This window comes from Pelobates fuscus, chromosome 13 (assembly GCF_036172605.1).
Source record: "Pelobates fuscus isolate aPelFus1 chromosome 13, aPelFus1.pri, whole genome shotgun sequence".
Classification (NCBI taxonomy): domain Eukaryota; kingdom Metazoa; phylum Chordata; class Amphibia; order Anura; family Pelobatidae; genus Pelobates; species Pelobates fuscus.
The window spans coordinates 104820340-104835832 of NC_086329.1; the positions used below are offsets into that span (position 1 = coordinate 104820340).

Consider the following 15493-nt stretch of genomic DNA (forward strand, 5'->3'; position numbering starts at 1 on the left):
TAAATATAGTAAATCTTACCTTCATTCCAGTCTGCTAGTGCTGGCTCTATCCTTGATCTACCTACTTGGCTGATGATCTCAGCCAATCACAATACGTTCCTACAGGAAATCATTGGATTGGCTGATATTGTCAATTCTGATGCTCTCAGCCAAGGGGTGGGTCAGGGGTGGAGCCAAATACCACCCTGACCAATCAGCATCCCCTTCTAGAGATGCATTGAATCAACGCATCTCTAGGAGGAAAGTTCAGTGTCTCAATGCAGAGGGTGGAGACACTGAATGGCAGCACTACCCCAGGAAGCACCTCTAGTGAGGAGTGGCCATTGGAGGTGTCCCTAGGCTTTAACCCCTTAAGGACACATGACGTGTGTGACACGTCATGATTCCATTTTATTCCAGAAGTTTGGTCCTTAAGGGGTTAATGTAAGAACTGCCTTTTCTCTGAAATAGACTACACTCACAAGAACAATTCAATTAAGCTGTAGTTGTTCTGTTGGCTATAGGGTCCCTTAATAAAAACAAGCAATTTGTTGAACGTTCCTCATGGTCTGTGTTCCTCTGCTCATTAATTTTTGTAACTTAATTTTCTCTTCCTACTAATCTCATCTTTGTGCACTTTCATTTCCTAGAGAGGCACCTGCTTAGTCCTGCACCTTCCACAGTTACTGGCCAATGTCGATAATGTCTATCCACATGAGCAGGCCATAACACAACAAATACAGTACTTTACAAACACAAATGTACTTCGTATCTGGCTGAGCATAAAATCACATTACTGACCTTTTATTGTAAATGGCTCATAAATCAGCTGTAACTAAGTCAACGGTTACTCCAACCAGATTTTCATTTTTATTTTTTTTTTAAAAAGACCAATCAGGCACTTGTCATCCCCGCCATTTAAAAAAAAAAAATGTATCTTCTAAATAACCCACTTAAAACTTACCTTGAATCAAACACTGGTCCAGGTTCTCCCCAATCCTTTCCCCACTGTCATCAAGCTGAGATACCGGTTCCCTCTCAGAGGTCAAATCTATGAGAAGCATTGTTGGATCTTGGGTGCGTGAGAATACAGTGCTTCTATATTAGAAGCAGTGAACACGAAATCGCACATGCTCGCAGTGAGCTGAGCAGAGTGGCAGCACATCTCGCCGCTCTAGGCCACCACTACCCGATCCAAGTGCTGTGAGTGAAAGGAGGACTGCTTAGGGTGGACAAGAGCAGGCTGGAAAAAGAAGCAGATTAGGACCATTGCCAGATCCTAGTTCATGCTAACGCCAGATCTATTTTTTGCACAAAACTCACATTAGTCACGTCATTGTAACTAGACTTTAGCACGCACTCAAAAGATTTCTCTGAAACTGCTATGCTTTCAGAAGGCAGGGTTAACCATTGAGCTGAAGTGGTCTGGGTGCCTATAGTGGTCCCTTAAGGATCCCACGATATCTTCCATAGAAACCACCTATTCCCTGCAGACGTCACTGGTGTATCTTAGACTCTGTCCTGAGTCAAAGAAAGTCAGGCAGATGAGTAATATAGAGAAAGTAATTGTTTACTTTCTCTGTATATCTCTGGACTATTTTGGAATTTCAGTGAAATTCCAACACAGTCAAAAATCTGAATTTCCTAATGGTTATATCTTTATGAAATACCAATTTTTCAGGGGGTCTTATATTGTCACACGGATTAACAGCACCCAGACACATGGTTAGAACAGAATGCTGGCTATAAAATGTCACTATGGTCACAGATCCAGTCTTATCTGAAGTAACAAAGCAATAGAGCGGTGAATTGCATGTGAAGCCAGGGAGAATTCAGGGTGCGGTAAATAGAGGGTGCACCCTCTAATCGCAGAACATCACCAGGTTAGCCAAATCTTCTGCATACGTCCACCGGAATGGCAAAGACTATTTCCGGTAGTACTAAGTTGGCTATAATCTGTTATTTTACAGTAGCCAATAATTTCTGACACTGCATAGAAAACACAATTCCTATAATAAAATTGCGATGCTTAAGAGATCCGTATATACGTTACGCTCTGTTGCATATGATTCACAGTCACCTGTTCTGGTTATAGCACCATAGACAATTTGGGAAAGTGACATTTCCCCTCTGCCAGCCAGGCCAATGTTAAAAGCAAATATACATTTATGTGTCAACGCCTCTGTTCCGCTGGCAGGGATCACAAGGGTTTTGCTTGCTGGTAGCCGGGCCAGCTCCATAGAGGTTCAATAAATACTGTCTCTTCTGTGTATAGAAAATATAGAATCTGGTAAGGAGGAGACATGCGACATCCATGACAATCCGTGTGGCTATCGGCTGTCAGGGGTTGGTGACCGTATCAGTGAGTGAGTGCAGGAGGAACAGCAGGCTTGTTTATAATAGGCATAGACGCAGAGTCGCGCTTGCACCACCACTGCGCAGTTGTGAAATCGGTCCCGGCAGTTTTCATCTGCATAAAAGATACAATAGAGTAGGGAGAACTGTTAACAACCGCACACAGGAAAATAAAAACTAGAAGCCGTTAAATACAGAATTAGTTTGTTTATAAACATATAACGCAGACACAGGCCATGCCCTCTGTTTCCTGGGTACGTGCTGCCTACAGAGAGGACACAATATGTTGGATTCTTGTTTTTGCAGTAGCTTGTCTGGTACTGGTAAGACATGTTTTTTGCACCCTTCAATACAGACCAAAATTAGTACATTTGAGCTCCATTTGTACTGGCTGCTGATTGGACTACTTTGACTCAGTTTCTCTCCTACGCCTGACACTGGGCAGAGCTACCACCATCAAGCAGTCCAGCATTAACATGTACATTTAAAAACTATTCATATTGTGGTCTGACAGCCACTATAACTACTAATTGTCAGACAGGCAAGTCAAACAGTTTGAGTACTAACCGTGGAAGGGAACCAGGGCACTTTTGGCTCCATAATCAGTACAGTGTTCTGTTAGATTTATGGTAATTAATTATAGTGTTTGTTTTATTTTTTTTTAAACGAGCACTCTAAGTACCAAAACCACAACATCTTGCTTTTGGTGTGTATAGCTGCCGTTGTGTGTGAGATAGATCTACTACAGACATTTCCACCTTAATACCTTTTGATGATGATGCTGGATGATGTGAATTCTCTCACAGAAAAGCACTGGGTTTATGGCTTCTCTGTGCCATCTAATGGAGTGGTAGGGCACAGTTTTCCACGTTTACGCAATGCTTCTATATGAGAAGCGCTGGATTGGATCAGAGACAATATCTATCTCACGGTAAGTGAATGGGGCTGCACTGAGGCAGTAATCAAACGTAAAAAAAGAGAAACACTTTTACACATTAGCAAAGTATCCTTTACATAAAATGTGCACACCGTCAGTGATTGCAGGACTTAATAAGCAGGCCATTCCATGCTGGATTAAATGGAAAGATTTGGCAGGCGGGTACAGGGAAGGGGATGCAGCATCATGACGTTTACTCACTAAACAGCAAATTGTAGCACATGTAAAACTGCCGGACTTAAGAGGCGATTTAGAAACGTTATCCAACTCTGCAATGGCACAGCTGGGCTATTATAGCCTGAATATTGCAGATTGGTTTCCAGTAACTACAGGTTAGTGTTTAGGGAATACAGTCTATGCTACGAGCACTAGAGCTATGGTTATTGGGATATAGACTTGGTTAGAATGTTGCACACTGCCAGTACGTCCATGCTTGATCTTAGTTATTAACCTCTTACTGACGGAGAAGCCTGCAATGTAATGGGGGCTCAGGGCGGTTTCCTCTCTCTTCTCACCTAGTACAGCGGAGCAGGGCTGCGTGTTGCACACTTTGCGCTCTTCTGGTTTGCTGTCCAGGTCACACAGGTGACTGTAGGTCCTGTCAGAGGCAAGACAACGCACTTCCCGTGTCTGAACGCCGCCGAGACATGACTGCGAGCACTGAGGGAGACAGAGATTCAAAATCAATGACGCACGCAATGAACAGCTGTCAAGGCGTCTCTGGAATTGAAACCATTGAAAATCACCCAGAATTTGGAAAGCTCCATTTTCTTTAAATGTGTATTAAATATTACAATCCCTTTCAATCCTGGTACCACCAAGGCATTCATTATATTAGAGAAACATTGTTTCTATTTCTAGATACGCGAGAGGTGTTAATGACACTGACAAACATTTAGCAGGTCGGGGAGTATTATAAAGCATTTAGAACAGGTTGTGCTCACTCACAGCGCTCCAGGGGCTGGTGAACCAGCGAGAGCCACAAGATCCAGCATTGCAGGACTGAAGCGAGGCAGGTTTGTCCAGGTGGGAGCACTCAGACTGGTCCGTAATGTTAAACTCTGTGCCCAGCTTGCTCACACAGATCACGTCACGCCGCTGGGACCCTTCATCACAATCAGCAGAACACTGGAAGAAACACATCGTGGTGCAGTCCATATTACACACCCATTATGTAACACATTTATACATTGCATGTGCACTATCTATGGGCTTATACAGCATATAAAATGGTCATCTGCACTTACAGACAGAATTTAGTTACTTGCACTACCTTAGTAAGAAGCCGAATACAAACCATAGCATATCACCACCCTACCATGTTACAGAATATCGGCTTGCTTTATATATCTTGTGTTCTTCCTTTGATGTTCCAGAGTCAAATGATCACAGTAGTCAATTAAAAGCAGGATAAAACTAGTCTTAAAATACATTAACTTTCACCTTCAATACAATTTAAATTCTTCAATAGAATAGATTAAAAAGAGCTGCTGAAACGTTAAAACAATTTTCAATAATTGTCAAGAATAAATATAAATAAAGGTCAGTGCTGTGTGTTTACGAAGGAGCCAGGCTTACCTGTGACCAGGGTCCTGTATACCAACGTACTGTCCGCTCACATGGTCCGCTGTTACACACTTTCATATCAGAGGGTTTGGACCCAGTGCACCCCTCCTGGGACTCGTCAGTGGGGGAACTTGAGAGGCAGAAGACCGAGCGCCGCTGGATCCCTGGGCCGCACTCTGAGGAACACTGTATTGAACAGAGCCAGCGTAAGTACATATGCAGAGCGAGGCTTGGTGCCTAAACAGGGTTCTCCTGGGATCAGTGGCCTTCTCACATTAAACATGGCAGAAAAACATAGATCGCGAGTGGCACCTCCAGTTAGTTTAAATTGATTACATTTCTATCATCTGAGAATTGCGACCCCAGAATAAACAAAAAGCATATTATGTAACAGGGTCAAAGAAGGACATTAAAAACCCTGTATGCGCTGCTGAAAAAATTTAATTCTGAAAAGAAAATAACTTGACGGCTCTTTGGAATACTTTTTTTGTAATATAAAGAGGGAGATTTTTTCCTCACATTACTAGGTGGTGTTTGGCTGATACACAGAAATATACACAAGTATTCAAAGTGAATTTCAAAAGTTAGGCCAAAGTAGATGCGATGAAAGCATATCTAACTGAGAAATGTTCCAGGTTGACCTTAAATTTGAATTGTGACTTGTTGGCAGAGCAGAAGTAGACAGTCCATCATGTCTTCCCCTTGCCCACAGCAAAAGTGATTACTGTGAGACTTCACTGCCAATAGAGCGCTATGGAAATGCCTGTAGGGCCCTTACCTGGTTCCCCTGACACTGTGAAATTCATGGAACCAGTAACATCAGGAGGGAATTAGGAAATGCTGCTCAGAATAGAAGATCCTTTCATCAATCTACCATAAGAGGTTTGTTGGGAGACTTACCGTAGGGCTCCACTCATTGTGGAACCAGCTGCGGACACATGGACCCATGTCACAGGCCTCATTGGTTCTAGGTCGCAGGCGATTATTACATTCTCCCTCACTCACCATATCGCCATGGTTACTGATGCACCGAACATGACGGGTCTTTTGGCCGATGCCACACATGACTGAGCACTATGAATCAATGAGGAACAAAGAATTAAAGAGTCATGCCATGAGATAAAGCATTGTCATGGAAACATCAGTCTATATCAACCATCACTGTGGACTAATTAATTACAATCTCATTGACAGCCACAGAAGAGCAGAGCAGTCATTACCATTCACGCTCCTTTTCAGGACCAACATAAACCTGCTTCATGAAATCAGACAAATAATAAAGTAAATAAACATTAAACCCGCTTCATGAAATCAGACCAATAAAGTAAATAAACATTAAACCCGCTTCATGAAATCAGACCAATAAAGTAAATAAACATTAAACCAGCTTCATGAAATCAGACCAATAAAGTAAATAAACACATGGCTTGTGACACAGCTTTATCTTAGTCTCTAAGCAGTCTGTGAGTACACAAAAATGTCACCAACTCGCACAGCTTGAAGGAAACAGACACAGGCTTTCAAAACCCCTACATACAGAGCGTGGGTCCAATGTGACACATTGATCTGTAGATTACTAAACCCATACATACAGAGCGTGGGTCCAATGTGACACGTTGATCTGTAGATTACTAAACCCATACATACAGAGCGTGAGTCCAATGTGACACATTGATCTGTAGATTACTAAACCCATACATACAGAGCGTGAGTCCAATGTGACACATTGATCTGTAGATTACTAAACCCATACATACAGAGCGTGAGTCCAATGTGACACATTGATCTGTAGATTACTAAACCCATACATACAGAGCGTGAGTCCAATGTGACACATTGATCTGTAGATTACTAAACCCATACATACAGAGCGTGAGTCCAATGTGACACATTGATCTGTAGATTACTAAACCCATACATACAGAGCGTGAGTCCAATGTGACACATTGATCTGTAGATTACTAAACCCATACAAACAGAGCGTGGGTCCAATGTGACACATTGATCTGTAGATTACTAAACCCACCATATAGGGAGTTAACCCCTCATGATACCTGTAAAACGAGAAGCCCGGACGTTTTAGGATCAGAGTTGTATATTACTTTTTTGGCCAGTAAGTGGCCTTATTAGTAAACCTCCCAACTGTAACAGTCACATACCGTGGTCCAGTTGCTCTGGATTTCCCAGTGGCTGCAGATTCGGAGTTGGCAGGTCTGGGTGACGTTGGGTTTCACCAGATTGCTACATCTCTGTGGCTGAACCATGGTGGTTCGATTAGCATACATCTGCCGACACAGAACCTGACGGTGCTGTATCCCACTGCCGCATGTCCGAGAGCAGACCGACCAGTTTCCGACATCCCAACTGCAGCCAGAGAAAGAGAAAAGTTGACATTATTAGGTAAACGGCCATTCCTACAATTAGCTAATTGTGAGACTCAAAAAAAGAGAATTAGAGAGAATAAAATAATCCACTGATAGTACCAGTCATTTCATACTACACAACCATAAGGATTTCTCAAATTGTTTATTGTTTTTAAATCTATAGCGCACTAGTTAATATAAAGCCATACTTTGTTATTTTTTGGTGACTGGTATATTGTGCCACTAGAGGGAGCAGCTGGAACACAGTGCACACAATTACTGCTGTTTCCTATGTGATCTCAATTAGCTCTAAACATCAGTAATCCAATGTCGCCTAGTGACATCACTTCACATAATACTCAGCACACCTGTAGATCTGACAGTTATTGCCAGCTGTGATCAATGTAGACACAGCTAGGGAATACAATTTAACCTCCACTGCTGGCAGCATGAACCATCTGAATGCCAAGTCTGTCCAGGTATATCTGGTGCCCAAGCCTTCCAACTGTAACGTGCACTCACAGCGGAGTATGGACGCAGCAGGATCTGTAAGTCATGGACGAGTACAGCCTCCACGAGGTTTTTCTGCATAGTGTATGGGTATTTGGGAAACCGTACACACAGTGCAGTTTCCTATGCATTAGACGTGGCTCTATTGGCACATATTGTCTTTTATGATAAAACATTGGTGCTTACAACGCAGGGCACGGCTGTGTGTTACAGGCTTCCTCCTGAGAGAAAGGCTTGGTTGATGGATCACATTCTTCGTCGCCAACTTCTTCTAATGAGTTCCGGGACACGCACTGGAAAATGGGATACCAGAAACCTGGAGAAAAGGTGGGAAAAGTCACAATTAGACGGGGCACTAGGTTGAAAAACTTACATTGGTTTCAACAAGAGAAATCAATTAAATTAATCAGGAAACAGGACATTTATAAAACGCAGTTTTTTTGTGTCCCCCCTCCCACCAATTCAAAGTTTGTTGAGTTTTGAGATTCAAAATTAAACATGTTGACATGGTAGAGGTGGGCTTACGCAGATTTCGGAGTGGTGGAGAACAACACAAAAAAAAATCACTATCTGCTAAAAAAAAAAAAAAAAAAATATCTAACTCCAATGGACAATTTAGTGTTGCAATGTTCTGAAATGAAATTCCTTTTGTGTATTTCAGTTGATTTTAAATTCGGCACAGTTAGGCATACAGTACACATTTTTAATTCTTATTAAAGTTTAAATTAAAAATGAAAGTGCTACTTGTGTATAGCATTACTCTACCTACAATAGAGTTGTTCCCAAATCTCAGTGATAGCAATATCTTTAACATTTCTAAATAATGACTTGAGGTGGACTAAAAACTATGCTGCAAAACTTAACATAGCAGATATGGAAGACACTTTCCAGTCAGTATTCAGAGCATTACTTTGCTTGACAAAGAAATCTTACATTTAAATGCATCCCATATCTATTTTAAATATATAGGACATTTGGTGCTGATGGGATTTATCCGACATTCTCAGGGGAGAATGTCTAGCATTAAAATATTGCATGTTTATTGGCCGGTGGGTCAGGTTCTGTACCGATGCATTGTATTAATTTGACCATACAAAGGTTTCCCTGGATCCAAGACAGTGACCGTCCCTGTTATCTGATAGAAAAATGAAGTCACATCATTTTCTTTGTTCATGTGAACACTGCTAGCAGCTATACTGTGTCTGTCTGCAGTATTACTGCAAATACATCGGGCTCATAAGATCTGACAAAATGGGAGATAATATCAGCACAGACAGGGATGGACTTTTATGAGGAGGCTCATGTTCCATGGGAAACACTATTCCCATTAAGTCCCAATCATTTTATAGGTTGGCTTTTACACTGGATAAGAGCCATTCCTTCATACAGTTTAATAAATCAAATATTGAATTAAAGGGACAGCTCAAGCAAGTAAAACGACATGAATCGTCACCCCAATCAGCGTAACAACATAACATTAATAAATGTACACAGCTTGGTTAAACTATGAACAGGACTGAGAATAGACTGATAACACCGATATGTGGGGGCAAAACTACATATGGTAGAAAGCCCTGCTGGACAAGAATGAGACAGGGGCCTTGATGGCAACCTTTTATCTCCAATAATCTCAGTAGTTTCAGATTATATTAAAATGGCACTGTCCATTCGTGGGTCTGACTTTAGATACTTTTTTTTCCTCCCTCTCTTTCCCTTGTCTTGATTATTTTAAAACATTCACCTTAGCTGTTCAGTGACTAAAATCTCACCTTTTCCACATGTAACGGAGCATGGTGTGTTTCCAACGCGTTTCCAGAAAAACTCTGGTTGCTCTGGCCAGTAATGCACTGGAGGTGGCTGCAGTGGTGGGATACGAATGTTACGTTGTAGGGTACCCGCTGGTCTTGGTGGTGGTGGCCTTGGTTGTGGAGGAGAGACTGGAATTCGTTCTTCTACAGCATGACTTCTGGAGATCGGGAGTGGAAGAGGATCACTTGATGACATTGACCTTAGAGCTCCTAAAGGAAAAAAAAAAGTGTTAATACACTGCTTTAATGTTCTCATTGTAAAACACAGCCCTTTTAGGGAACATTACTAAAAAACAGAGGAATGAATAGAAAAAGATATTCTTGCAGGGTGAAATCTCCTGGAATCCCCAGCTGTCCATCTCCTCTATGCTGCTTGGGCTAATGAGGGAGCATTCTCTTGAGCAGCAATGAATGGCTGTGATTTGCTGTGATGGTCAGCTGACTGATTTCATCCTATCACAGCTCCCATTGCTGGTATGAATCGGTATGGCTAGATAGAACTGTGAAATATGTGCCTTAGTGCACACCCAGTGGGGTCTGCACTGTTAATGGCTCATTCGGTGTTAAACTGCTTGAAAATAGAAACATAATGTGAGGGCAGATCCATTCGGCCCATCTAGTCTGGCCAGTTTTCTAAATATTTTCATTAGTCCCTGGCCTCATCTTATAGCCTTATGCCTATCCCACGCATGCTTAAACTCCTTTACTGTGTTAACCTCTAACACTTCAGCTGGAAGCTATTCCATGCATACACTACCCTCTCAGTAAAGTAATACTTCCTGATATTATTTTTAAACCTTTGCCCCTCTAATTTAAGTCTATGTTCTCTTATGGTAGTTTTTCTTCTTTTAAATATAGTCTCCTCCTTTACGGTGTTGATTCCCTTTATATTTATATATTAAAATGTTTCTATTAAATGGTTTAACACTGAATGGATGGACAGTTCCAGGACACTACAGACGCTATAATCACTTCAATTAGATTAAATGGTTATATCGCTTTCAGAGAGCTTTTAAATGTTGTGGGTAACTGCATTGCCCAATGTTGCCTTAGCCACTTACCCAGAAATGTGGAATGAGCACGTAAGTACTGCATTGAAGGGGATACTCTACTTAATTTAGGTACATTAATAATAATAAAAAAAAAAAACTAAAAAACAAACATTTTGAAATGTGAGAAAAAAAAAACCCCAAAACATCAAAAGCACAATAACCCATAGATACATTTTAGCTAGCTATCCGGTTCCTTTTTAAGGGTTACAGAATGACACACACATTCTAAAATATAAGCTCACCATATTCCTGCTGGGGGAGGTTGGGGACCTGGCCAGCATGTTCAGAGCTGGGAGGGGAGGATATAAAGAACTGGAAGGAGATCCCGGGGTTGTCCTGTTGAAAGATCATCTGTAGAGTTGAATAGAAGAAACAAGGGGTGAGCACCGCACTGAGACTTGTACCTTCCAATATCACAATGACATAGACCGGCACTGCCCTCTCCAAGATCCTAGAAAGGTTCCGTTAGAAAGGCAAGCTTACGATTTAGCAAAGGTTTTCTCCAAGCCCTGAAGAAGATTGAAACATTATCCTTCTTTTAGACCTAATAAAATGATCACAAATACACAGAGGAGGAGAGTTAAGTTCTCCATCTGAAGGAGTTACTTGCAAACCATGTAAAGGTTGTAAATGTGGTCTGTTCTCTCACCAATCTTCATTATACACGTGAATCCATGACACAAATCTACCCATAAATATTGGGGAACCGATAGAGATGTGGCAAGTAATTAGTATCATCAACTTTTCTTAATTAGATATATATTACATTCAAGTGAGAGTGTGTAAATGTAAAGTATAAATCTACTGATCAGTTGAAAGAATCACCAATAGTGAACATAGCCCTAATTCCTCTAGAGAAGAAAACTAAGAAAAAAACAGCTGCAGTAAGACAGATAAATCAAAACCATTGCAAACTCAACTAACTAAACCTTTAAACTTGGACAAGAATATATAATATATATAATGATAAATGATATACTAGAAGCCTATAACTGCCCCATCAGGTTTCTGGTGAAATTTACTTTGACGTCCTGCAAAAAGAATCCCTGGAAGGTGACCTGGGGGCCGGATCGAAACAGTCCAGCTGGATTCAGGACAGGTGTGACCTGGGCTCCTGGAGGCCCATAATTCCCTTGTCTCCAAAATCAACTGAGTGTATGTATATATATATATCACTGTATAATCATTTTTGGGGGGATTTTGTAAATAAGTACAAATGGAAGGATGGCTACTGACCCATGACACATTACACACCCAACTGGGCCGATAACCTTTTACAAGGTTTGTTTCCAATAGGGAACAATGAACATGTGAGGGAGAGGTTAATTTGTACGTAGGAAAGTCACAATTTCCATAAGAGCAGTTATTTCATGAGTCAGAGGAAGTGAATCCGTGAGATCACAAAATACAAGAGAAGAGCTGCTGAATTCGTACCAACTAGGACACAGGGCAGAGTATCAGCAGTGACCTTGGATTCCTGGCACACGCCAGCTAATTGCAAGAAACTATTTAAACGAGATCACCATGTGTTGTGCAAAATACTTCTTATTTCCATTCGTTATTTAGATTTGGATGCTTCTGTAAACTTTTTAGGACACTATGCAAGAATTAAAAGGAAGCAGAGATTGTACAACATCAGATTTTGTTATCCCTGGACGAGTTTTTCCTTTATAAATTAAATGTCACTAGGAACCTGCCAATAAATCAGTTATTTCATAACTTGGAGCTGTGAACTCCAAATACTCATCTGCCTATAAAAATATTCATGGACGTGCACATGAAATCTGGGTCAGAGACGGCACAAGTCTCTGCTAGGAAAACATGACTTCACTAGTCTCCCTTGGGGAGAACGGAGGAGGCACAAGTCTCTGCTGGGGAAAATGAGACCACATAATGTCTACTGGGAAAGAAGGCAAGATAACATAACTCCACCAAATTACCTTTACAGTTTGCATTATTATTACATATACAGTGGAGGAAAGAGAGTGGGTGACAAAATAAATAAATGATTGTGTCCACAAACAAATTGATAATTACCCAATTAAAAAGTCTACATATTTATTATAACATGTCCTGATGGAAGATATACTCACGTAGACATCCAGTGCTTCAGAGGTAGGTCCTGCTGCAGTGAACGTTTCTCCTTCCTGGTCCTCCCGCCCTGGCTGAGTGTAAATAAACGCGGTGTCTCCAGCCTCGTATCTTCCAGGGGGGTCTATAGCCCAGTTTCCATTTATAATAGATTTCCCATTGCGGCTTCTTAATGCTAACAATGGAGATGAGAATATGTGGAGATTTTAGGTGTTATTTTCTTCTTCCTGACCATATGAATACATAGATCATCCCTCCTGAACTAACCCCCACGCCCTTTCCTCTCCCCTTAAATGCACAGTGTGTCCCCAAGCATTGTCTGAAATTGAACAAGTCCAATTTACCTCAAACAGACATGGTTTTTGTGCGTCTTTCCTTGGCCTGCACCAAACTTGTCCCCTGTTCTCATTGTCCACACTGACCTGCAGTCCCATCAACCCTTTCCAATTCTCTCCCATCCAACTGACCTTGTCCTCCATTCCCTCCCTCTCACTGAAAGCTCTATATCCTTCAGACTATTCCTAGCACATCCTTCACTAAATCTTCAAAAATACATTCAAATGAGATCATTTTATTCCAGTATTCTGATAAATCTCCAGCAGAAGACAATTATATTGTTCTAATTTTTCTCTCTCACTCGAAGCTGTGACAGAGTGCAGATCAATGCAGTTCGGATATACTCACCCAGATAATTGGGGCTCCACGTCAGCTCCCTCACACTGATCTGGGTTGCTCCTTTCGGGATCTCCAGAATTTTGTGATACCCAATGGGAACATTGGTGTCTTTAAAAGTTCCAGTGATAAACTTACAAGTCGAGCTATCCCCACCGCATACTCCACAGGTGTCCAGCGTGCTGTTGGAGCCCAGGATCCCATCACAGCCAGGGCTCTGAAGAGGAATAAAGAAATGGCAGCTATTTATAAGGGTTAAAAATAAACTTAAAATATGTTATAATTCTAAACATGCGAAATACTTACAGACAGAACACCCACAATTAATTTATCAGGTTTTTACAATAAAGTGAGGATCCCCAGTGTCTCCAAATATTCCCCCAAGAAAGCCAGCAAGGAAAACCATTTATAGAGCAATATCCCATACATCCCAAGTGTCCCTATTTAGGAGAATACGTTATTTTGAAATCCCTTTCTCGCCCTTTTGTATCCTAATGTTTCTCCATGTTGTTGGTGTGTCTGAGTGCATCACAGGGCTCCACCGCAATAACAATAATAATACTTCCAGTGATGTGTTTTTTCAAACTACATTAAATGGGTCTAGAAATCAATCTGTATAAATAAGATACATTGTTCTTGTTGTAAAATTACATTTTAATTGTATAAATTAGTAAGTTACGTAAAATTTCTTAAAACAGCCCTGCTCCCACTCAGACCCCTAAAATCAAAGTGTCCCTCTCTGTCCATTTCAAATATTGGGAAGTTTAATGTATTTTAATCTGACCCTTGATACAATAACATCTCTCTCCGGTGTCTCTTATTATCACAGACAATCAGTGAAGGCAGGTTCATAGGGGCAGGTGTGGCGGTAATAAATAAATCAATGTATTGGCATTGAATGGAGAAGTGGGTGTTAGAAAAAAAACGTTTGTCATTATATCTGCAGCTTCTATTCTCCCTTACTCATGCCTAGAGATGAAGCTGGTTTTGAACACGTCATGGCTTCTCTTGGGGCCAAGTGGATAGAGCCCAACAAGTCAGGAAGGTCGTGCCCTGCCATCTATAAACGTCACCAGCCACCACTGCCGAGGATACATTACTTCCAGGCTTCCTGAATTGTACCATATATTGCTCAGTTACCGGCATCAGATGTAAGGATTGAGTTCTACCTGAATACGTATTTTTTCAATGCCTGATTTATGGAGATGGAATGAATAACAGTATCACATTATATTAGTATATCAGTTTGTATGCATGGGATCCATTTGATTTGTTGGATTAAAAGTCTGGGTTTGGCAGAGTTGATCCATGTAATAACTTGGGAGCTATGTAGGATAAAAAGTCCTGTCTGTGTGTGTGTGCCAGCAGGGAGGGCTGCTTGTAGGCATATGAAGAAACAATGCTGATCTTACATGGTTTATTATTGGGCAGCAATATGCAATTTCAATCTGCAGTTGCTAAGGCCAGTAAGGTTTTGTCATGTATAAATTGGGGCATTAATTCTCAGGATAAGAATATCATTTTGCCTCTTTTATAAATCACTGGTAAGACCACATCTTGAATATGCTGTGCAATTTTAGGCACCTGTACTAAAGAAAGACATCATGGCACTAGAAAAAGTACAGAGGCAAGCTACAAAATTAATAAAATGAATGGAACATTTTAGTTATAAAGAAATGTTACATTTAAATCTCTTTACTATACAGGGATATCATTTCTAATTAGTGGGGTAATAGCTGCTTGATCCAAGGAGACATCTGACTGCTATTTTGGGGTCAAGAAGGAATTTTTTCCTAGTTTGTTGCAAAATTGGAAGCGCTTCAGACTGGGGTTTTTTGCCTTCTTTTGGATCAACAGCAACAACATATGTGAGGAAGGCTGAACTTGATGGACGCAAGTCTCTTTTTGTCTATGTAACTATGGATCACCCAACACAATGCTTCAAATAAAGAAATCTATCAGCTCTTAGATCAAGCAGTTACAGGAGTGTAGATATTCTCCTACAAACACTTTCTACTGTGAGCAATGGCTGTGCATGTATAATGACACCGTGGTATGACCTAATAGTGGGAATTATTATTACTTTATCGTTATTATTGTATGTTGAGCTGATGGTTTTCTGGCTTTCTTGCCTAATTCATTCCTACATTTATTATCTGT

General features: G+C 40.9%; 1 protein-coding gene across 3 annotated transcripts in view; it reads right to left on the bottom strand.

The window, feature by feature from the left end:
• Positions 1-419: 419 nt before the first annotated feature.
• Positions 420-15493, bottom strand: part of ADAMTSL4 (ADAMTS like 4) — a 131424-nt gene continuing 116350 nt past the window's right edge. For all 3 annotated transcript variants that reach the window (XM_063439934.1, XM_063439933.1, XM_063439935.1), the window contains 11 exons: positions 13346-13550; positions 12664-12836; positions 10813-10921; positions 9480-9728; positions 7897-8026; positions 6997-7201; positions 5738-5911; positions 4850-5023; positions 4220-4399; positions 3787-3931; positions 420-2449 (listed from right to left, as the gene is read on the bottom strand). In XM_063439934.1, the coding sequence (XP_063296004.1) occupies positions 2310-2449; positions 3787-3931; positions 4220-4399; positions 4850-5023; positions 5738-5911; positions 6997-7201; positions 7897-8026; positions 9480-9728; positions 10813-10921; positions 12664-12836; positions 13346-13550 (1884 nt within the window). In that variant the 3' untranslated portion in view covers positions 420-2309. The remainder of the gene's footprint in view (positions 2450-3786; positions 3932-4219; positions 4400-4849; positions 5024-5737; positions 5912-6996; positions 7202-7896; positions 8027-9479; positions 9729-10812; positions 10922-12663; positions 12837-13345; positions 13551-15493) is intronic.